Source organism: Trichosurus vulpecula, chromosome 5 (genome assembly GCF_011100635.1).
Source record: "Trichosurus vulpecula isolate mTriVul1 chromosome 5, mTriVul1.pri, whole genome shotgun sequence".
In the NCBI taxonomy this organism is placed as follows: Eukaryota; Metazoa; Chordata; class Mammalia; order Diprotodontia; family Phalangeridae; genus Trichosurus; species Trichosurus vulpecula.
This window is the reverse complement of record NC_050577.1, coordinates 193,322,237-193,345,862: the sequence shown is the minus strand read 5'-3', so window position 1 is coordinate 193,345,862 and position 23,626 is coordinate 193,322,237. Positions and strand designations below refer to the sequence as shown.

Sequence of the window (23,626 nt, the reverse complement as noted above, 5' to 3'; positions counted from 1 at the left end):
TACAAACAGAAATTACAAACACAGAAAATAACACAAATCAGCGGACAGGCTTCTAATTGTCTGATCATAGCAATACATACATAGTTACCAGAGAGGGAAGCACCAACATCTGGGTTTTCAAAGCCAGGGGCTCCTTAACAGCTACCCAGAGTCTCATCTGGCCAAATCACATAAACCCTCTTCTAATGAGTGAGCCCCAAAGCAAAATGCTAACCTCAGAGTATACATACTGTTTCCAATCAAAGACTCTTGATTCCAACAAAGGGAAGACTCAATCAAAGGCACTTGATTGCCTTAGTGCTGAGAAGCACTCCAAAAGAAAAAACAGCAAAAAAATCCCACTTTGCTTGCCATTACAGACCTTCCCTCCATTCCTGAAGCTAGGAAGCTATTACCTGCTTGTCAAATGAGAGAGTATCTGCGAGGTGCTTAGCACAGTGCTTGGCACATAGTAGACACTTAATAAATGCCTATTCCCTCCCTCTCTCCAATCACTGCTAGCACCTAAGGTGGGTGATAAACTTTAAATTCAAACTGAATTTTCTTCTTTTTGCAAAACAAAGTTTTCGTGGAAGGATAAGTCTGGGCCACAAGATCTCATACAGTGGAAACCATGGAATTGGAGGACTCTGCTAACTTACTTATTACCTGTGGAATCTTGGTGCATTTTCTTTTCTTTCTTTCTTTTTTTTTTTTTGGAGGCAGTCAGGGGTAAGTGACTTGCCCAGGGTCGCATAGCTGAGATGTATTTGAACTCAGGTCCTCCTGAATCCAGGGCTGGTGCTCTATCCACTGTGCCACCTAGCCGCCCTGCCTGTATGATCCTGGGCAAATCACTTCATTTTGATGGACCTCAGTTTCTTCATCTGTAAAATGAGGGGATTATACTAGTTAAGTGGTGTTAAAACCTAAAATAGGAATGGGGGCCATCAAACCATGTGTAAGGATCCCTGTGGGTGGCATATTGATTGGGAAAACCACATATTAGACTCCAGCTACTGAGACAAGAACTCACTATTTGATAAAAACTGCTGGGAAAACTGGAAAATCGTATGGCAGAAACTAGGCATAGACCAACATCTCGTGCTGTATACCAAGATCAAAATGGGTGCATGATTTAGATATAAAGGCAGATAAGGAGATATAAGCAGATAAGGAGAGCAAGGAAGGGTTTACCTTTCAGATCTACGGAGAAGGGAAGAATTTATAACCAAACAAGATATAGAGAACATTATGAAATGCAAAATGGATAATTTTGATTACATTAAATTAAAAGGTTTTTGCACAAAGTCAATGCAACCAAGATCAGAAGGAGAGTAGATAGCTGGGAAACAATTTTTATAGCCAGTGTTTCTGATAAAGGCCTCCTTTCTAAAATATATAGAAAACTGAGTTAAATTTATAAGAATACAAATCATTCATCAATTGATAAATGGTCAAAGGATATGAATAGGCAGTTTTCAGATAAGGAAATTAAACCTGTCTACAATGATATAAAAAGATGCTCTAAATCACTATTGATTAGAGAAATGAAAATTAAAATAACTTTGAGGTACCACCTCACACCTATAAGATTGGCTAATATGGCAGAAAAGGAAAATGATAAATGCTGGAGAAGATATGGGAAAATTGAAACAGTAATGTATTGTTGGTAGAGTTGTGAACTAATCCAACCATTCTGGAGAGTTATTTGGAACAATGCCCAAAGGGCTATAAAACTGTGCATCCAGATTTAGCAATACCACTACTGTATGCCAAAGAGATCATAAAAAGGGAAAAGGACCCACATTTACAAAATATTTATAGCAGCTCTTTTTGTGGTAGCAAAGAATTGGAAATTGAGGGGATGCCCATTAATTGGAGAATGGCTGGACAAACTGTGGTACATGAATGTAATGGAATACTATTGAGCAGGCAGATTTCAGAAAACCACATATTAACATTATTCATGTTTTATTGTATTTTTACACAAATATTTTCCTATTACATTTTTATAACCTTTTTTTTCTTTTGGTGGGGGAAGGCAGGGCAATTGGGGTTAAGTGACTTGCCCAAGGTCACATAGCTAGTAAGTGTGTCAAGTGTCTGAGGCTGTATTTGAACCCAGGTCCTCCTGACACCCGGCCGGTGCTCTACTCACTGTGCCACCTAGCTGCTCCATTCCTATTACATCTTAATCTGATTTGGGCTGCCTGGGGCCCAAGGTGTGTTTGACATCTCTGAGCTGGATCCTCTATGTAATAGTTAATTTTTGATATTTAGGGCTGGAAAGGAACTCAGAGATAAATCATCTAGTACAATTTTCTTATTTTATAGCCGGTTCTCAGAGGAAATAATGAATCTCTTAAAGTGGTAACACCTATTTGAGTTCACCTATTCAAAGTCAAAATTATGTAAAATATGGTCACTGGAAGTATGCAGTGTGCATTTGAATAACATGACTACTTCAGGGGCTTCCTAATTCACAGTAATCAGGACTTAGCTGTATAGATGAGGAACTTATCTGAGTGTCCATTGACATCTTTGTCTTCCTATGTCGACCCAGTTTGGAAATACCATTCACTGTGATTTTTGAGGAGCTTGGCTTTACTTCTTCCTGCTACTCTGCCATCTTGGCTCCCTCTCTTTGACATGGCAAATTTTATTTAGAAAATAAAGATGATTTTTTCCCGTTCAAGTTTGGGGACCCCACAGGTTAAAAACCCCAGATTAGAGGGAAGAGGAAGGACAGGTAGACAGGAGAAGCTAGAATGACTGGTGAGTCCAGTAAGCATAACTCTTGGCCCTGACCCAGAGGAATTGTACTACCTCTTGTCTTTGTCATGTTTAATGCATTTGTAAATGGCCTTAGCTGTCTTGATGTACCTTTGTATAACATCCTTTAACCACCCTGGGCCACCCAGAATCTGTCTGAATAGGGTTGATTACACTGTTTAATTTTTCAGAGTTAGAACTAACATTGAGACCTGGGTGGTTGTGAGGTAGGCAGGACACATCCATCTTCAATACCTTATGTGCGCTAGGTTAGTTTGTATACTACTAGCTATCCCTGTAGCTTGATTAACTGAAAAGGGAAGGAAATAAACATATGTGCCAGGCCCTGCGCTGCCTTACAAATATTATCTCATTATCTCTATACAAACATTATCTTATTATCAAACAACAGCCCTGGGAGGTAGGTGCTCTTGATATTCCCATCTTTCAGTCGGGAAATCTCAGGCTAACAGAGGATAAATGACTTGCCCAATGTCAATGGCTTATAAGTGTCTGAGGAAGGATTTGAACTCAGGTCTTCCTGATGACAGGTCCTGTACTCTGTGCACCATGGTGCCACCTAGCTGCCTCTTAACGTGAGGCTTTTTCTCTGTGCTGTGAGATCGTGGGCCAAAATGCAGAAATGAGAAATCAGGCTGGATAGCGTGAAAGTGGTCAGATTACTGAGGGGCTCCTGAGGGCCATGCATTGGCATTTGAACTCGGTGTGATGGGTGACAGGAAAAGTGTGGACTGGGAACCAGGAGACCTGAGTTCTAGTCTTGACTCTGTGACTTTGGGCAAGCAACTTTAACTTTTCTGGGACTCAGTTTCCTCCTCTGTAATAACAATAATCCTCCTCTCCCTATTTCACAGGGTTGTTATGAGTCTCAAAGGAGACAGGAGGGCACAGGGATTGTGGGTACACTTCCATTGTGGGGTTGGGGTAAAGCCACCAGAGCCTGGCTTGTTGACTCTGCCTCCTCCTAACTCTAAGATCTTGGGCAAATTACTTGCCCTCTCTGGGCCTGTTTTCCCATCTACAAAAGAGGACTTTGAACTATATGATGGCTAAGATCTCTTCTAGCTCTGACATTTTGTAATTTGATTTCTTTCATCTCTGAAGTTCTGCAACAATGTGACTTGGGGTCCAAGTATAAACCACAGAGATCATGTGTAGCAGCTCAGGACTACACCCCTCCCCCACCCCCTCATACCTTCTGGCCTTCCTTATAGGCTCACTGAATTAGGCTCCACCCATTGGGCGGTGTCGGAAGACCTGGGTTCCATAACTGAGCTGGTGGCTCTGGAGGGCTATTTGGGTCACTTGTAGATCCTGTTGCAGCTGTGATGCCTGTTAACCTACAACCCACCTCTAGAGCCTGAGAAACCATAGCTCTCTGCAAGGGCAACCTCCTCACAGACACTGTGATGAGAGCTTTTGACCAGGATGAGATATGGCCTGTTGACATTTCCACAGTGCATGCAGTCGGTTCATGAAAATCCAATTTAAAAGGAAAAGAATTGAGTTAGCTGCCCCGGGGTCTGCTATTGCTTCAGTTTTGACAATTAGGTGCTCAGAACTCTACCAATAACAGCATTAAAGGTTAGGGGGTGAAGGGATCCTTGAGTCACACATGTCCTGCCTGTGTTTCATCACCACTGGAGTTGAGAAGAGAGAAAAGCAAACGGAACTCTGAAGCTTTCCAGGGGAGGTAGCTTTGCTAGTGATTCCCAGGAGGCCTCGGCAATCTCACAGGGCTTCTTAGGTCTTGGTTAAAGCCCAGTGAGAGTAATTCCTGCCCAATTTTCCCTCCTCCCTGGGATAAGGGGACCTATGAGGTTCTGATGAGTAACAGCAGCCACAAGGTCATATTGATTCCAGGAAATAGCATCTCAGCCTCCCTCTGGAAAGCAGCACTGTGGGGGAGGCAGTCATTCAGGCTGCAATATGCACCTGTAGTTACAACTATCTTAGGGTGAAAAGGCATTTCTGAAACTAGTTGACCTCACAGGTCTTCATTTGCTGATTGTTTCACCAGTTCTCATGTTCTTCCTTTTGGAACAAGTCCTCAAACTTGTAGGTTTAATTTTAGCTCAAGCAACACCCATCCTGTGGGGAAATTCTTGAAAGGTAGGGGTGTGTGTGTGTGTGTGTGTGTGTTGGGGGTGGGGCGGGAAGGGTTGACTCTCCATGAGAGATTATTTTGTGCTTCATGCTCAACTACTCAAAAGATCTCTCTCCTTGGATGTCCCACCAGTGGCTCTAGTGAAGATGTCTCAAATGTGGTTATCTCTTCAGTGGTACTACCATTCACAAAGGCTCCCATGTTCAAAAATCTGAATGCTATCTTTGACTCTTCTCTAGTTTTATCATAGCCAATCAATCGCCAATGGATTTTATCTGCACAGTATCACTCACATCTCCTCCCTCATCCATCATTCCATCGATGCCAAACTAATAGAAGCCCTCACTCCTATTAGCCTGGACTAATTGCAATTACTTCCACTCTCAACAGCCGGCTCTTCTGCCTTCACTCCCTCCCCACAGTCTATCTTTCTCACCCCTACCAGACTTATTTTCTTTCTTTCTTTTTTTTGGAGGGGGGAAGGCAGGGCAATTGGAGTTATATGACTTGCTTAGGGTCACACTGCTAGTGTGTCAAGTATCTGAGGCTGGATTTGAACTCAGGTCCTCCTGACTCCGGAGCCGGTGCTCTACTCACTGCGCCACCTAGCTGCCCCAACTTATTTTCGTAATATACACAAAGACTCCCGATGGCTTTAATGGTTCCTGATGGCTAAAGGAATATAATTCAAGCTCATTATCTTGGCATCCAAGGTCTTTCACATTTTGAAAAATAAGTTGATATTGATGCACATTTTTTTACGTCACTATAGTTTTCCTTAGTATCCCTTCCCCTCCCTGAGAGCCATTTTACAGAACAAATAGTACTTTTTAAAGACAGAAAAAAAAGACCTAGTATAACTGACCAGTATACTGAAAAAGTCTGAAACATATGTGCAATGTGCAACCAGCTCTGCAAAGGAGTGGGTTGGAAGTATCTTTTCATCTCTTCTTTCAAGGGCATGAGTCAAGATATCACCCTATGATGTCATCAGTTGCCTTTGAAAATGAAGGACAAACAACATTATTTAATTATTATATGGGCTTCACTTGAGGATTTGCTAGCCTCAGTGGCTATTTCAAGTTTTTGCCTCTATTTATGCTTCTCATAGAACCATCTCCTTCCATCCTGTGAGGATATCACCTCACACTTCACTGAAAAAATTGAGGCCATTTACCTGAGAGCTCCTTTTTCCCTCCTCCTCATCATGAATTGCTTAAATATCTTTCCCTACTGTCTCCTCCATAAACCCTGTTTCTGAAGAGGTTGACTTTCTCCTTCCCAAGGCCAATTCCTTTCTATCAGATATATGCTGTGGTAACCAGAGTAGAATGCAATTGGGAAATGTTTAACAAAATAAATAAATATACAACATAATGTTAACTCGTGGTTTTCTAAGTCAATACGAGGGCAGGAAATCTGTTTATATTTTGAGTTTGAATGTTGTTTTAAATGCATCCTTGATCACACCTTATTTAGAAGATTACTCCACTATCACCCCCACTTTAATCTTGCATCTGGCCCTACCTACTGGTTCCTTACTCTATCTTTCTTTAGTGGGGACTGGCACATGTTCAAGTTATCTCTCCATGAGAAGGGCTACATCCAGGAGAGTTGTGATCACATGTAGCTGAAGCATCTTGGAAAGACTTAGCATTGGTAGGTATGGTGTAATTGGTTCCAGTCTGCTAATCAAGTGGTTAGGAGTGGACTTTTTATTGTCTATATAGTCAGAAAGAAGGTTACCTTAAAAAAAAAAGGGACTAGTGGCAAAAGTCTCAGCTGTTCTTTTTGGTTGTGCAATTGTGGTGATTCTTTTTGACTCTACTGATGGTGTCCAGTGAGCGATCACGCTGTAAGGGAAGACACCTTGGGTCATCTCCTCCAGAAGTCAGGTGGTCCTGGGAATACAAGCCTGAATTCTTTGCTGGCCTTATTTGTTCTTTTCTCTTCTAGGTGAAGGGACTAGAGATTCTGGGAACTCAATATTTTTTGTAGTCATTTTGGCATTGATATCCTGATGAGCAAAGAATGACTGTCAGGACACAACCAGAGGCGGCTGAGACAAGGACTCATCTAGTGGTGATGACACTTTTGGATGTGAACTTGGTGGGATCCATGCTATGTAGGAACGGTGCTAAAAGTGAGTCCATTCTCCTCAGAGACTAAGGTGAACTTACTTCCTTTCTATGGGCCTCAATTTCCTCAATACTTAAAACTACTAGTGTGTTGGATCCCTAAGATAAGCGAGAATGTGTCCCTAAGTTGTTGGAGGGGGCAGGGGTGTGCATTTACTTTTGTTCTTGCTACATCTTTAAAGTAAATATCTCTTTATAAAAGCTAATTGATGTTAAGTGGTTAAATGCCAAGCCAATAAAGACTTGACAGTTTCCTTTATGCATTTAAGGAACTATCATGTGGAAAGATTAAGCTTTTTCCTTTTAACAGAGTGAGCAGAACTAGAAGCAATGGAAAAATTTGCAGAAGGAAATGTAGGCCTGATGAAAAGAAAGTCTTTCTAACAATGAGGAGAATGGGCCACCTTGGTAAACAGTGGCTTCCCCTCTATAAAGGGTGTCAAGTCATGGCTGCGCGACCATTTGTGGGGGCATAGTGCAGAGAGGATTCTTGTACAAGTACTGGTTGAGCTAGACTACTGTGGTCCCTTCCAACTCAAATTTCAGAGATTGTATTATGAATCAGGACTCTAGAGAGCCCCAAAAGGTGGGACTCACCAGACATATGGGTTATTTTGACTCTATTGGAATCAAGAAAATTCCATTTCTGGATGGATTGGGGTAGGGAAAGGGAAGGCACCCAAGGCATCAATAAAGCTTTTTAAAAAAATGGATAGTAGGTATTTAATTTAATGCAAATAACACAATTTCCCTTTCATTGGTCAAGGATGAGGAGGCCATTTAGAAAAACCAGTCAGACTTATTGTCATAATCTTTATTATGTATGAAATTGTCTTCAACATAAGTTACATCCTGATTAAATCTGAGATAAGACATTTTTTTTTATCTATTTAAAGGCCAACATGGTCCTTTATTCTGTACAATATCTTTAACTAGAGTCTAGCAAATATAGTACCTTTCATTGCAGGATTTCTTTGACCATAAAAGCAAAAACCAAAAAACCCTCAACTACAAACATCGGTATCAAATAAGGCATTAAAAAGATAACAAATATAGAACAACTTTGTCCATTTAAAAATGCAGAATGAATACTAAAGTTAGTGGCAAACAAAATAAAATAAAACAAAAGACACAAACAGAACAGTTCTAGAGGGCAGATATTCCTGCTCAGGGGATGAAAGCAAAGACTCTAGACCATATCTCGGTTCCTCCGGATAGCACAGCACAGAATCATACTGAAAATCATGCCAAAGATCTGGAAAGAAAAGAAGCCAGAAATCAGATGGTTTTATTGGCAGGAGACCAGGCTGTCTTGCTCTTGGCAGAAAGGTGATGCACAAGGGTTGTAGAGAATAAGGAAGACATTTTCAAACAAGGTTAATGAACTATTTGTGCTGCCTAATTGTACTTACTTGTTATAAGGGAGAGTTCTATTTAGGAGGTGATGAGAAATGAAAGGGAAGGGACCAATTTTTTTCAAAATGAAGACCATCATTAAAACATTTCAAAAGGAAAAAAAGGAGGAGGCTGAAGGGAAGGTAATGGAATCATTGTCTCTAAGGTAGGGTGATTATGAGCAGAGTACTGTCTATAGGAATCTATTACTTAAGTTAGGTATCAGAGAATTTCCTGTTAAAACTTCCAGGAACCTGAAATCTGCTATCTCTGAAAGCTAGGGAACCTTCTTACTTACCCTGGAGATCTTTTAGCATAAGAAAACCACAGTCAGAGTGGGGAGGATCAATCTCTCATTTCATAGAAGAGAGCAGCACACAGTACCGTACAGACAACACTAGATTAGGAGTCAGGGGCCTTGGCTCTGAATTCTGGCACTGCTACCTGTATGACCCTGAGCAGATTTTTTCACTTTTCTGGGCCTTGGTTTCCTCGTCTATAAAATCAGGGGGTTGGACCAGATGATCCCTAAGGCCCTTCTGGACTCTGGATCCCCTAATCCTAAACTGAGGAAACAAACGCAGAGACACTTGTCCCAAGTCAAAGAAGGAAAAAATGGTAGAAGTAGGACCAGAATCCAGATCTTAGGACAAGTCCGGGACTATTCCCTCTGAGGCTCAGGTGGTATCAGGGACAGGTCTAGAGGAAGATGACTACCAGTAGGCCTTTGTTTTGGAATTCAAAGTGGGAGATCTGTCTCAGCACAGCTTCTTTGCCTAGACTAGAGGGAAACCTTTTTACTTAAGAAAAGTCAAAGTTTTCTCCTGCCTTGTCACTTTTTTGGCTGGCTTCTCTGTTGGTTGTGCCTAATTCCATCACAAATAAAAGAAAGTTCAATGGCAGGCTCCTAGACAGCTCACTTATATTAGGGCAATTCTTCATGGACGCTGCCTAGGGACTTCAGAATAAATTGCAAGCTGTGTTGACTAGCCACAAAGTGAATTATTAGTTTTGCTGGCCACCTTTCTGGAGTTTTTTTTTTAAAGGTATATACTGAACTTGATAATCTCTAAGGTCTATTCCAGAAGCTCTCATCTTGATTCTAGCTGATGCTGGACCAAGGAATTAAGAGGTAAAAAAGTCAGTTAAGCAAATTTAGCTCACAGAGATCAGCACTGTCTTGTAAAAAAGCTGGTAAGGGAAGACTCTGCAATAATGGCAAAATGCAGTCTTAGGACTGTGTATAAATAAGCAAAGGGCCTGAATGATAATACGTAATCTGAGTGAGTAATCTGTACTTGTGCAGTTGGGGGTGGGGAATCAGTGCCAACATAATTGGTAGGATGACTCACACATGGCATAGTGCTACAGGACTCCCCCCTGCCCTGGTGAATCTGGACATGGTGCTCTTCCAACTATTCCTCCCAGATTATCTTTCTCTAGGTGATACTCCCCCTATCTACCATTTAACAAACACCCTGTTCATTCATATCCTGGTTTAATGGTCCTATTCAGCTGCACATCTTTGCTGCTCATGCCAGTGCCCATCCTGGAGCATAAACTTCTCAGGTGACCAAGGCCTGATTTACAGAATTTCCTTTCTACCCTTACACCATGAGCAACCAACCGCTTCCTCCGCTACTCACCATCACAACAGCAATCCCTATGCCAACAGCTCCAATGATGTGGAATTTATTATTGAAGACTTCCTCGATAGCTACTGGGCAAGGCTTTAGGGAGAGAACACAAAGACATGTATCACAACCCATGCTTTGACCCAGCTTTCCCTATTAGATACTCCTCATGTTCTGGCAAACAGCACGCTCTGGGAAAGACTGATGAGGAGAACAATGACTGGGGAAAAGGCAGAGAACAAGACAGCTCAAGAGAAGAAATCCTGGCTGAAAGCCAAGAGGGAAAACTTGGAAAAACATGGAAAAAGGGTTACTAAAAACTGGCTGGGAGATGTAGGGAGAAGCAAAATTTTAAGCTGCTACCTTAGGGTCTGGATTTGTTCTCAGGTTAGGTACTTTCCTCTGATCCAAAATTACATTAATATAGCACTTCATATTTACAGAGCATTTTAGACTTCACTATCATCTGAGATTCATGACATTCCTGGAATGTTAGTAGTATATTGTTTTCATTTTACAGATGAAAAACAGGTTCAGGGATGTCAAAATAATTTGTTCAATAACAGAGAAATTAAGCATTGGATCAAGGAGTTGAACCCAGGTCCCTACATTCAGTCTTCTTTTAACTGTGTCATATTAAAAATGTTTGTATGGTGAGTCAGATGAGGGAGCTCTAAGGTATGAAAGTTATACCTCCTGAATGAGATACTTTAGGCATCATAGTGATTGCCAGGACCATCTGGGTTCTCTCCCCAACCTCTACCTGCTTTGCTACTGTGGACAAAATGGAGGCAGAAGGGTATCATACAAGAAACAATATGGAAGACAAAGCTGCCTGCTAGCTCAGAGAGGAGAAGGGATTTATTTAGAAGACACTTGGAGAGTAAATGGTGGCTGGCCAATACTGATAGGGTGGGAAGACATGGTGAGGAGAAATGATCGTTTTTTTACCTTCATGGTTACTGAGGAAACCAAGTCCTTGCTGGGGCAGGTGTCTGTGATGAACTGATCCAAAACTCCAGTCAAGCCACAACAATCTAGCTGTAATGGGGTAAGCGTAGGGCACACAAAAAAAGACAGAAAAGAAAAGTCTGCTGAGTTGGCATGACACAGACCTGTACTCACACTCACATCCCCACTGCCTCTGAAGAAGTTAGAGAAGCTAAGTGAGGAAGGGAGACTTACTGCAAGGTGGATGGCTTTGAGGGTCTCCTTGTAGGGGGTTTCTTTGGTCTTCATCTTGTTGTATGTGTCCCTATAAAATTCCTTGATCTCACGAATCACCTACGGGTGGATGCAAGGAAGAACAAAGACACTTATTTCACAAAACCTTTCGCTCATTCCTTGTAGCGACTGTTGAAAACCACTTCTATTTAAGTGCTCATCTCCTTTCCCTTTCAGTAGATGTGCACGTACAGGGTGGGTGTCCCTGAAGTCTCAGTGAAGTTTTAAACTTTAATAAAAAGGAGGGATGAGAGAAGAAATCTCTTTCTGGCTTTCTAGCTTTGAGTATTCAGTCGTCCTTTTCCTCTGCTGTTGACAATCTCTCACTTTATTCCTTTACAATGCAGTCAAACAAAATCATCTCCATTTCTTTCTCTTGCTCATGCCATTCCCTTGCTCGAAATTTCTCACCCCATCTCTGCCTCTAGAAATTTTAGCTGGAATGTTACCTTCTTCCATGAAACCTGCTTGGATCCCCTCAGCTAGGGGAGACTTCTCTTACCTCTGCAGTCTTAGAATATTTTTTGTACCTCTCACAACACTCATGTTCTGCCTTGTATTCTGGTTATTTGTCTTTATTTTATCTTCTCTACTAGGGAAGGAACCTTGTTTCCTACGGCTCTATAACCTCTGTAATATTTATTACATTTATTGAGCAGATACCCTATATAAATATGTACTGACTAAATAAAGATACTAAAGTGTCCATCACATTCTCTGCTTTTCTTGGAAGGCTATGTCTTCTCCGGCACTTTTTCTTTTTGGTGGGGGATAGGGCTAGGGTTGGAGGGGGCATTGAGGAGGAAAGAGTAGCCTACAATGTTCATCCAAGTGTTGTGAGAGCCAAAGGGGATGAGGTCTGAGAAAGGGCCACTGGATCTGATGATTAGCCTGGAGACTTCCTCAACACTTTCAACTGAAGGAGCAGAGATGGAATTATTGTTGGTCCCTGGCATGCGTATACATGCACATGTGAATATGTGTTTGTGTTACTTCATGGTAAGTCAAGATTTTGCTCAAAACTGGCAAAGACGACAGGCAGGAGGAGCAATGCCACATCCTTCAAACCCACACTACTCCAAGAAATGGAAGAGAGGCCTTTCGGGCAAAGCCTACCTCATCTTTGTGGGAATAACCCCAGATGGCAGCAGCTATTTCGATGGCAAAAATCACCAACAGGAAGGCAAAGAACTAAAAGACAAAAAAGGAGAACAGGGGTCAGAAGAAAAAACCCACGCACATAAAAGTAGTTAGAGTATGGGGTTTCAGGATGGGTTCTGTACAATTTTAAGCATATCCTTGGTAGAGTTCTCAAAGACTCCTGAAACAAAGGAGAATAGAAACTCTAGGGAATGGGTTTCTGAGGACACAAATAATTAAGTCACATTGTCAGGGAGAAAAAGGGAAAGTATTATAGCAGCAGTAGGATTAAAAGTCAGAAAAAAAAACCCAAAGACTCAGAAGAGCTAAAATGCAGATAATAAGAAGTCATCCTTAAATTGATAAATTTGCAAAAGCATGGCCACATTTTACTTGCAAAGATCCTAAATCTTGGGAAAAGGGAAAGGAGGTGATGGATGCTGGGAAGAGTTAAGGGAACTAGAGTTATTTTCAGTGTAGAGAGGAAAAAGATACCTGTGGATTCAGGGAAAAAAAGCAAACATGGTCTTCAAAAATAGAAAAAGCAAAGTTCTGGCACTTAGTTGTCTAGGGGCAGCCATGGGATAGTTTCAGGAGGAAAGAAGAGAAAACCAGTCACCACCAAGGAGAACTAGATATAATTAGGCTGACCACCCACCACCCCCATCTTTGCTGCCATAAGGGAAGAGAGTGCTAAGGAGATATGGGGATAGTTCATTTCCTTGGAGAACCCTATTCCAAGCCAAAGAGGGGTTCTGTGCCATCTGTGCCTGGATGGGACACAGGATCAGAGGGGAGTGATGAGACAGTTTCAAAAGGGACACTCACCAAGCCCAACATGCACTGTGACTCCTGCACGGCCCCGCAGCAGCCCAGGAAACCTACCAGCATCATGAGGGCACCAGCCCCAATCAAGATATAAACACCTAAGAGGACAGAAGGGAGAGAAGAAGAAAAAACACACTCAATCACTTCTTAGCACAGCTCTGCAAACAGTTAAAAAAAACAAAACAAAACAAAACAAAAAACATCTACTGGCCTGGCTGATTTTGTATACTAGGTCCAAGAAAAATGCATAGTTAAGTAACAAGAATATTGGATTTAGGGGCAGAAGACATAACTAGATCATCCTGGCCAAATCAGTGGGTTTCTTTAGCTCTTCATATTTCTATTGAAAAGGAAAAGGAGAATGATATTAACCATTTTTAAAATAAGACTGCTTGGGATGATAAAGAGAATACATGTCTCTTAATTTGCCAAGGAAATGTTTAATGATTCAGGGAAGTGGTTGTGGTATTAAATTTCACAAAAGATGTCCTTTAGGACTATTATGGTCTAACTGGATTTAAATGGTTTAAGTCTTGTAAAGTGGAGAGTGGCCAGCTTCTTAAGACTGCAAATGCCTAAGAAACAGGGATAGCTTTGTGTGTAATGTTCTTTATAAAGCACCTTATACAGGATCATAATTAAGGAAGTGCTTATCAACGCAGCTAGTGGATAGAGGGTCGGACCTGGAGTCAGGAAGATAGTAATTGGCTGTGTGACCCTGGACAAGTCACTTAATCTCTGTTGGCCTCATCTGTTCCCTCATCTGTAAAATGAAGATAACAATCACACCTATTTCACAGAGCTGTTGTAAGGATCAAGTGAGATAATACTTTCAAAGCACTTTAAAGTGCTAATAGAGATGCTAGCTATGATTATCATTAATGTTTTTGTTGCTGAATTTTTAAATTTTAAAAATTTTTTTATTTCATTACATGTAAAACAATTTTTAACATTCATTAAAAAAATTTTTGAGGTCAACATTCTATCCCTTCTCCTCCCTTCTCCTTGAGAGAGTAAGCAATTTGACATAAGTTATACATGTGCAATCGTGTAAAACAAATTTCCATATCAATCATTTTGAAGAAGAAAACTTGAACTGAAAAAAAGGAAGAGAGAAAGAAAAATAGTATGCTTCAATCTGTATTCAGATGTCATTAGTTCTTTCTCTGGAAGCAGAATTTTTTATCATGAATCATTTGGGATTGTCTTAGAATAGCTAAGTCATTCACAGTTGTTTGTCATACAACATAGATGTTACTGTGTACAACGTTCTCTCGGTTCTGTTCACTTCACTCTGCATTAGTGCATGTAAGTCTTTCCAGGTTTTTCTGAAATCTGCCTGTTTGTTGTTTCTTATAGCACAGTAACATTCCAGCACAATCATATACCACAACTTGTTTAGCCATTCCCCAACTGATGGGCATCCCCTCAATTTCCAGTTCTTTGCCACCACAAAAAGAGCTGCTATAAATATTGTTGTACAAATAGGTCTTTTCCCCCGCCTTTTTTGATGTCTTTGGGATACAGACCTAGCAGTGGTATTGCTGGATCAAAGGGTATGCAGTTTTATAGCCCTTTGGGCATAGTTCCAAATTGTTCTCCAGAACATCTGGATCAGTTGACAATGCCATCAAAAGTACATTAGTGTCCTAGTTTTCCCATATCCTCTCCAACATTTATTTTCCTTTTCTGTCATATTAGCCAATCTGACAGGAGTGTGATGGTACCTCAGAGTTGTTTTAATGTGCATTTCTCTCATCAATAGTGATTTAGAGCATTTTTTCATATGACTATAGACAGCTTTGCCTTCTTTGTCTGAAAACTGCCTGTTCATAGCCATTGACTATCAATTGGGGAATGACTTGTATTCTTGTAAATTTGAATCAGTTCTCTATATATCTGAGAAATGAGGCCTTTATCAGAGATACTTGCTGTAAAATTTTTCCTCCAGTTTTCTGCTTCCCTTCTAATTTTGGTTGCATTGGTTTTATTTATGTAGAATTTTAATTTAATATTATTCATTTTTATGATGCTCTCCATTTCGTTTGCTCCTAAATTCTTCCCTGATCCATAGACCTGACAGGCAAACTATTCCATACTCCCCTAATCTGCTCATGGAATCAAATTTTATGTCTAAATCATATACCCATTTTGACCTTATTTTGGTCTATAGTGTGAGATGCTGGTCTATACCTAGTTTCTGCCATACTGTTTTCCAATCTTCCCAGCAGTTTTTGTCAAAGAGTGAGTTTTTGTCCCCAAAGCTTGGATCTTTGGGTTTAACAGTAAATTGCTACGGTCATTTACTACAACATACTGTGACCCTAATCTATTCCATTGATCTACCACTCTATTTCTCAGCCAGTACCTGGGTGTTGTTGATGAATTTTTAAAATGCTGGAGGACATGAGAGAGGAAAGTCCTGACCTTGGAGAGCTTTGCAAATGAAGATACCCATTGGCCCGGTAGAGTACTGCCCTTCCTAGAGGCTGGAGCATGCAGGAGATGACAATATGCTGCTACTCAAATTTTAAAAATGGATTAGAGCACTGTTGTTCAGGTGTGTCATTTGGGATGACTATTACAGTCTAACACTATAATCTCACATTTATGGAGCACTCTTAAGACTTTTCCTACCATCTGATGAAGTTTTGTTCCCATTCTACAGATTAAAAAAAAAAAAGAGCCCCAGAAAAGTAGAATGATTTGCCCATGGCTCCATAGCTAGTCTTTAAACTGAAAAGATTGGACTAGATCAGGGGTGGCCTCAAGGCTACATGTGGCCCTCTAGGTCGTCAAGTGCGGCCCTTTGACTGATTCCAAACTTCACAGAACAAATCCCTTTAATTTGTTCTGTAAAACTTGGACTCAGTCAAAAAGGTGGCGCCTGAGGATCTAGAAGGCCACGTGTGGCCTCAAGGCCGCAGATTCTCCATCCCTGGACTAGATGATCTCTAAGGTCCTCTTCTAGCTCTAAAAGGGTTTATATTATTTTATTTGGACTTAGGTATGTTTAGAATGGAAAGGCTTCTGTTGCCCTCACTGGGTCATGAATGCCAGAGTAGAACTTGGTGAATAACACTTTTAAGGGTTAAGAGGTAAAGAGATTTGGACTAGAAGAAGGTGGGGGAAGTGAGTTGGTGGCCAACACTGCCTGCCTTGTTAGCAGAAGAAGTACTGAAACTGGTGCGGATGAGCTCAAATCTGCCCATGCTCTGCCAGAGGGCAAGGAAAGAAGACTGGAGGAACCAGCTTTTATATGCGTTCATCTTGTTAGGCTATTATGTATACTACTGTACTCAGAGGAAGGGAAGACTGCCATCAAGTTCAAAGTTTATTCAGGTTACACATCCAATTGGGTGGCAAAGGCAGTCCTAGACTACGAACAGACCTAAAAGTCTTATGGGACTGTTGACTGTTTTGACTTGAACCTACATTATGTACAAGACATTGTGGAAAGGTAAAAAAAAAAAAATTCTGACTTTTAACAGGTCTAAGAAATTGGACCTGTGATCTCATTGCAAAAGGAGCTCCTGGTGAGAAGCTTCTTTTACTATTGCCAAACTGGTATCTTCTCCTTAACTTAAGAGTCTTCAAAGGTTGAATGGGGCACGGGGAGGTCATCAAGTCTTTTGGCCATGGTCACACAGGCAACAACATTTAGAGAGCCATCTACTCAGGATGTATCTTTTTTGTACCTGTTTATTATATAGATTTCTCCCTCATTCAAGTGTAAGCTCCTTTAAGACAGGAATTTTTGCTTTTTCTTCCTTTGTATCCTCAGCCACAGTACGAGGACTAGAACCAGGTCTTCAAGGCTCTATGAACACGGTGTGCTGCCTCTCCTGAATACACAGAATTATAGTGAAAATGGTAACTACTCATGTGGGTGGTGTTGAGATTATGATACTAGGACTGTGTGGCCATAAAGATAAGGCCTGAAGGGCACCTCAGAGTTCTTCTGAACTGCCTCATTTTTTAGATGAGGAAGCTGATTTTAAGAGAGGAGATTTGCCTGATCACAAAGATAAAAAGCACAGCTGGCATTCGAAGCCAAGCCCTCTGCCTTCCAGTCCGGTGCCTTTGTCTCTCCACCCAGGGCTACCTTTCTTCAATTGCTTCTTTTAAGGGCTTCAAGCATTTATGAGCATTTCATTCATTCCTATCCACGAATGCTTGATAACCACTTCCAATTTATGGAGAGAAAAAACATAGTCTTGAGAATGGAGTTACTCAAGATCAGCAGACAGGGTGGTGATGGTTCTCATCCTCACTGTACACATCCAGGCCAGAAAGCCCCAGGCCCAAGTCAGTACTGAGCCACAGCTTTCTATGCATTTGCAAGATGGGTGAGTCTGAAGTGGGGGGCCTGTAGCCAAGAATTCACACTTCTTCTGCCTTCACTGACCCCCACCTATCTAGAGTGATGTCAAGTCACTCGGGTTTACTGTAAGATCCCTGCTAATAATGGTTATAATTTCTAGACACTCCCAGGGTTGAATGTCTTATCTGGGGGAGGAGTACAAACACAGATTACATCTAAATGTTGTATTACCAATAGGTATAAACTCTGCACCATGGGGAGCCAGTACAACCACAAAAGATCATATCTGCTAATATTTCATGGCTCCTTATGGTGAAGAAAAAATGTTTCCCTCAAAACAATCACAGGACACAGAGAGTACAAGTATTATTTCCATTTTAAAGAGGATAAAGCTGGGGCTCAGTGACTTTAACTGAAGCTCACAGCCACAGACCTAGGAAGTGTCAGAAGCCAGGATCTGAACCCAGGACTCCAGACTCCAAGTCCAGTGCTCTTGTAACTACTACTAACAATGCCTCTTGGCTGGGAGTTAGGAGGCTGAGGTTCTCATCTCAGTGCTGCTTCCAACTCGGCTGTCCCCCAGCCCAGTGGGACTGGTGCCTTTTCCTGCTTCTACCTGGGGCATGGAAAGGCTAAATTGAATCCAGGCATTCCACAATCTGGCTTTCATCTCCCTCTCTGGCTCTGTTTTACAACACCCTTGACAAACTCTACATTTCCAGCCAGACTGGACGACTGGCTACTTCCAGAACTTAACATTATGTCACTGTCTGCCTCCAAGCATTTAAATAATGCCCTTCCTCACCCCCACGCTCAGAAGGCTCAGATTCCTAATCTTGTTTTGGCCTTTCAAGATCTGCACCCCACTTCGGGGTGCTTTCCTTCCTCAATCAACTTTCATTTACTTATTTGTGGATCTGCTGCGGCCTCCAGGACAAGGGAAGCTTCTAGAGGATCAAGGATATTTGACATCTTTTTTCCTTGGATCCCTGCAGCTGAGCAGCGTGTCTTATGCAAACTAGGTGCTTAAACATCATTTACTGAATTGCATGAAAGATGGTGCAGAATGTGAAGTCCGAACGACCTTAGTTCAAATCCAACCTCATACACTTAGTATTTGTGTAACCCTGGGCAAGTCGCTTGATCTCTGTGTCTCAATTTCTTCACCTATAAAATGGGTTGTTTCGAGGAGAAAATGAGAAATCTGTAAAGTGTTTTGCAACATCTTAAAGTGCTATGTTAATGTTGACCATTATTCAATAAAGGCAGTCATTAAGAAATTAAAAATGATTTACAATTCATGAAGGTAGAAAGATTCCTTCAAATTTGTTCAAATCCCATTTTATAACAGAGAGACTATGGTTATAGGAGAAGGCACTAACAGAACTTAGATGTCTAAGGTTCACCTAGAAAACACCCCTATTATTTGCACATCTGTTCTAGTGGTTATAAAAATCAAACATAAGGATATTCTTCATGGGGTAGGACAGTAGAAAGAGTATTTTCTTTTTTTCTTTTTTGGAGGGGTGAAGGCAGGGCAATTGGGGTTAAGTGATTTGCCCAAGGTCACACAGCTAGTAAGTGTGTCAAATGTCAGGTCATATTTGAACTCAGGTCCTCCTGACTCCAGGGTCAGTGCTCTACTCACTGCACCACCTAGCTGCCCCAAGTGTTTTCTAACCATAGATGCAACTGTCTTAATGGTTCTCTTGATTTTTTTTTTTTTTTACTTAGCTATAGAACAGGTTGGTGGTGAGGATGGAGGCTTTTTTTTGGTCAGTCAACAAGTACTTATTAAGTACCTACTATGTGTCAGGTACTGTGCTAAGTGTTAGGAATACAAAGAAAGACAAAAGAACAGTCCCTGCTCTCGAGGAGCTCCCAATCTGATGAGGGAGACACTAGGCAAATGACTACAAACAAAACAAGATACAGACGGGATAAATTAGGGATATTCTTGGAAGGAAGGCTCTAAGATTAAGGAAGATTGGGGAAAGTTTCTTACAGAAGGCAGGACACTTTAGTAGGGACTTGAAGGAAGCTAGGAGGTAGAGATGAGAGGAAAGAGAGGTCTCAGTTTGAAGGAGCTTTCTCAGATGTGAGCCAGATGTTTTTAGCTTGAGATACCAAACTATATAGTGGCCTAACCGGAAACAGGCTCCCATTTAAAGCCTTCAGAGTAAGGCTGGCTTTTAAAATGGGCGGCTTATTTTGTCTCCATGAGAAATTCCACCCTTATTTTCAACCAATAACCCTCGGGATCAGCAGCCAATGACAAGCTGTTACAGTTTACAAAACAAATGTGTGTTAGCTTTTTGGGTCTGACTCATGGAAAAAGTCATCTGTCGCCGAGCATTCTCTCCTCTAGGATTACAGCACTAACTTCTGTAACAACCACATTATTTATCCCATCCTTTCAAGCAGGCGCTTCAGGCCTCACACACATTTCAGGCATTCGGATTAGGAAAATTTGGAGCTTTGGGTGTGACGGTTATGAAATGCAGGGATGACCATCATATCAGGGTATATGACTAGTTTTCTGAGACTCAGCAAAAAGAAAAGAAAATATTCTTACTTGCTCCTCCTGATATTCACCCCCTCCTCACTTCCCTCCACTGAAACGGTACTTTATTTAGCTGTGCAAATGGAGTTCCCAGACCACCTAAGGGTTTTTGATTATAAATAAAATCCAGGAAAGCCTTTGAGCTCATCTTGTTTGGAATGATTGTATTTCTTATTTCTTTCTTATCAGAGAAGCACATATTGGGCCGAATTTGGGAAACTACTTTATATATCAGATTCTCTTGATACCAATTTTTGTCATAACAGGCAAGTTCTTTCTTTGAAAATCTGTATCTTTAGGCGGCCCAAGGGGATAAAAATTTAATGTCTCTTTCAGATGCCCCAAATATCTGGTTGCCTATTCAGGTCAAAACACAATTTTTTTTTTCAATGACAACAAACTCTTCCCTAATCCCAATACATTTTCCCTAGGCATCTACTGCATGTTTGAGCCCACCAATACTAAGAACTCCTTCATCCTCAAAGGTCTCTAGGTAAGAGCAATTGTTGCTTTCTTGCAAGATAGAGAAAGCATAGAATTAATGGTTTGTATCAGCTAACCACAAGGCACCCAGCCATTAGCATTATCAGCATCCAAACCTTCCAATAATAAGCGCCTCACCATTCGCGTACGAAGACTCTCTGACCACGGACATCCTGCTGGACTTCCTGGCAGGCGTGCTCCCCACTCTAAGAACTTCAGCTGTTAGTGTCACTGAGTTGAGCCTCGGGGTGCTACTACCAGCTGAAGGGTCTGGGATATGTCCTGGGGACAACGGTACTGACATACTTGTACCTGGATGGATAGCTACCCTGCTTCCTGAATCAACGCTGAGCTCCCCCTTGCTTCCAGCCCAATTTGTGAGATTCTCATTCTGTCTCAGGAGGCGTAGAAAGCATTAAATAGGTGTTCTGACAAGTCTGTGCTCCTCTGAGTGACCTGTTCTGGTCACCTAAACAGGTAACTGTTGCACTTGAAGTGGAGGGCCACTCCTACTACCCCAACAAGCACAAGTCAGGGCTCCTTCCTGTTGGGGTCTCAATCAAGAGCCTTTGTGGAGGAAGAGAGGGTAGCTGCTATCTAGAGCCAAGGGTGCTGTGGCCAGTCCAGGAGCCTCTGGGTTTATTTCCGTGGGCGAGGACCTGTAAGAAGTTTCTGCAAACTATTTACTCTCTAAAACAATGATGGGGGTGAGGTTACAAAAATAGCAAAGCCTCTCTGGCAACTTTACCATACAGTTTAATTTTTTAGCCTTTACTTAACTGCCAAAATATTTCAAACCACGGTCATGCTGTTGCATGTCTGTTATATGAAATGTATTTATTATTCACCCCAAGATAATTAGCCGAGACTGAGACAGTTTACTGTTGTCTCGGTCACAAATCTCCTACTTTAGCCATGTCCAGGTGAAACTGGCAGCTGGCACAAGTGGTGAAGAGAGACTAGCGAAGAGCTGGCAGACAAGATATGGGCACAAGATCAAGCGACTAACCACCTAGGGTAGCCTATGGCCACGTCCCACCCAATATTGCTTCCCAGTACCTTCATTCACATGAGTGACCGTTACGGCGTAGTTGATAAAGATCTGGCTTCAGGTTCAAGGTCTGCCCATGACCCTTAGTGGCTGGGTGACTGTAGGCAGTCACTTTTACCTCTTGATTCCCTAGACAATCCTCTAAAGACTATAAGATGCAGAGAAAGTGCTGACCTGTATCTGTAGAAGGAATTCCCTATACCAATGAGTTCACAGAACCAGTCTCTCTCTTTAGACTCTAGAAAGCCGTTGTCTTACAAAAAACTTCAGTCTATCTAGAGAAGAAGGTGGTGCCCGAAAAATGGTACCTGGGATTAGCATAGGAAAAGATGGTGGTGATTGTGACAGTGGTAATGCAGGGAGACTTTTCAATATCATTAACTGTCACTTTTTTTGTTTTTGTGAAGCGAGGAACCTTCTGTTCCTGTATTCCTTAATAAACAATTCTTCAACAGTTTGCCTATCTGAAAGAAGAAGGGGTTGGCTTAGATGATCTTGAAGGTCCTTCCCAGCTCTAAATCCCAGGAATCTAAGATTTCCTGGCAGAACTGCCAGTTTTACAGTGGCTGGTCTAGGGTTTTGGACCCATGTGCCTAGGATGGTATGAGCTTGAGAGAGAAATCTGCATTCCTCAAAAGCTTTTAGGTGTAGCTCACCACCCAATAACCTTCTGCACACACACAGCCCTAGGCAGCTGATCTGTCTAGTTTTGGCTGCTGGGGCGGGGGGGGGGGGGGGTGTCACAGTTCCCATTCCATGAGTGACAACAAGGATCAGACTCTTGACTGGCTCAGAGTTAGTAGTCTTTTCTACTCTTTGAGGCATTTGGGGGCCATTGGCCAGCTGGAGGTATTCCCTTCCATTGGCCAGCTGGAAGTATTCCCTGCATTGACCTGATGTCTCCAAATGCAAGGGGAAAAGGGCCGTAGTACACCCAACTTGACCCATGTGACTACCTTCCAAATCAGAGGGGAAATGATTCATGGGAAGGGAATAAGCATTTATATAGGACCTACTATGTGCCAGGCAGTGTGTTAAGTACTTTATACAAACATTATTTCACTTGACAGATTGACAATAATAGATAATCTTGATAGATAATATTCTCATGTTTCCATATAAGTCTCCCTCCATTCACTCCATTTTACAAAACATTAAGTAGCCAAGGTACAGTCTAAATCTGCCCTGGTCAACAAATTTAGCTAGCATCCAGGCCATGGTTAACAAAATAAACATCTGGTTGACAGCAGCAATCAGAACGGGGAGGTTATTCACCCTGCAGGGAGGACAATGAAAGAATTAAGGGCCTCTTTGGGGGGAAGGGGTAGAATATTGGTATGATTTTGGGCTGATGTCAGGAAAGAAACACTGAAATGGCTCCTGATCTTTATTGGCAATTCTGTTTTCCCTAAAGGAGGGATCAGGGAAACTCAGAGTTGGAAAAAAGGAAAGTTGGAAAGGCAAGTTAGAAAGAAGGAAACAAATATTTATTAAGCACCAACTACAGCACGTGCCAGGCACAAATTTTATATTTACAACTATAATCAACTGATCCTCACAATCACCTTTGTGAAGTAGGTGCTATGATTATCCCAATTCTACATTTAAGGAAACAGAGGTTAAGTGACATGCTCAGGTTCACACATCTACTAAGTGGCAGGACTTCCTGACTCCATGCCCAATGCTTTGCTGACTCTCAAGAACCCAAGAGGCCATCTTGGGCTAACCTATAATTGTACAGATGTCTCTTCTAGCATCATAGGATCCTAGATCTAGAGATGAGAAGGTGTTCTAGTCTTTAGAAGGGCCTTCTAGTCTTATTTTCTCACTTCAATGATGTGAAATCTACGGGAGATTAAAAGACTTTGCCTAAGGTCACACAGATAGTAACGTAGGCATCAGAAGCAGGATTTGAACCTAGATGCCTTGGCAGAGGTTCCCAAAGTGGGTGACACTACCCCAGG

At 41.7% G+C, this 23,626-nt stretch overlaps 1 protein-coding gene across 1 annotated transcript in view; it reads right to left on the bottom strand.

Annotated features, from left to right (window-relative positions):
• Positions 1-7,819: 7,819 nt before the first annotated feature.
• Positions 7,820-23,626, bottom strand: part of CD9 (CD9 molecule) — a 54,582-nt gene continuing 38,775 nt past the window's right edge. The window contains exons 3-8 of the mRNA XM_036759999.1: positions 13,242-13,339; positions 12,390-12,464; positions 11,235-11,333; positions 11,001-11,090; positions 10,062-10,145; positions 7,820-8,275 (exon numbers count right to left, since the gene is read on the bottom strand). Coding sequence (XP_036615894.1) covers positions 8,210-8,275; positions 10,062-10,145; positions 11,001-11,090; positions 11,235-11,333; positions 12,390-12,464; positions 13,242-13,339 — 512 coding nt within the window. The 3' untranslated portion in view covers positions 7,820-8,209. The remainder of the gene's footprint in view (positions 8,276-10,061; positions 10,146-11,000; positions 11,091-11,234; positions 11,334-12,389; positions 12,465-13,241; positions 13,340-23,626) is intronic.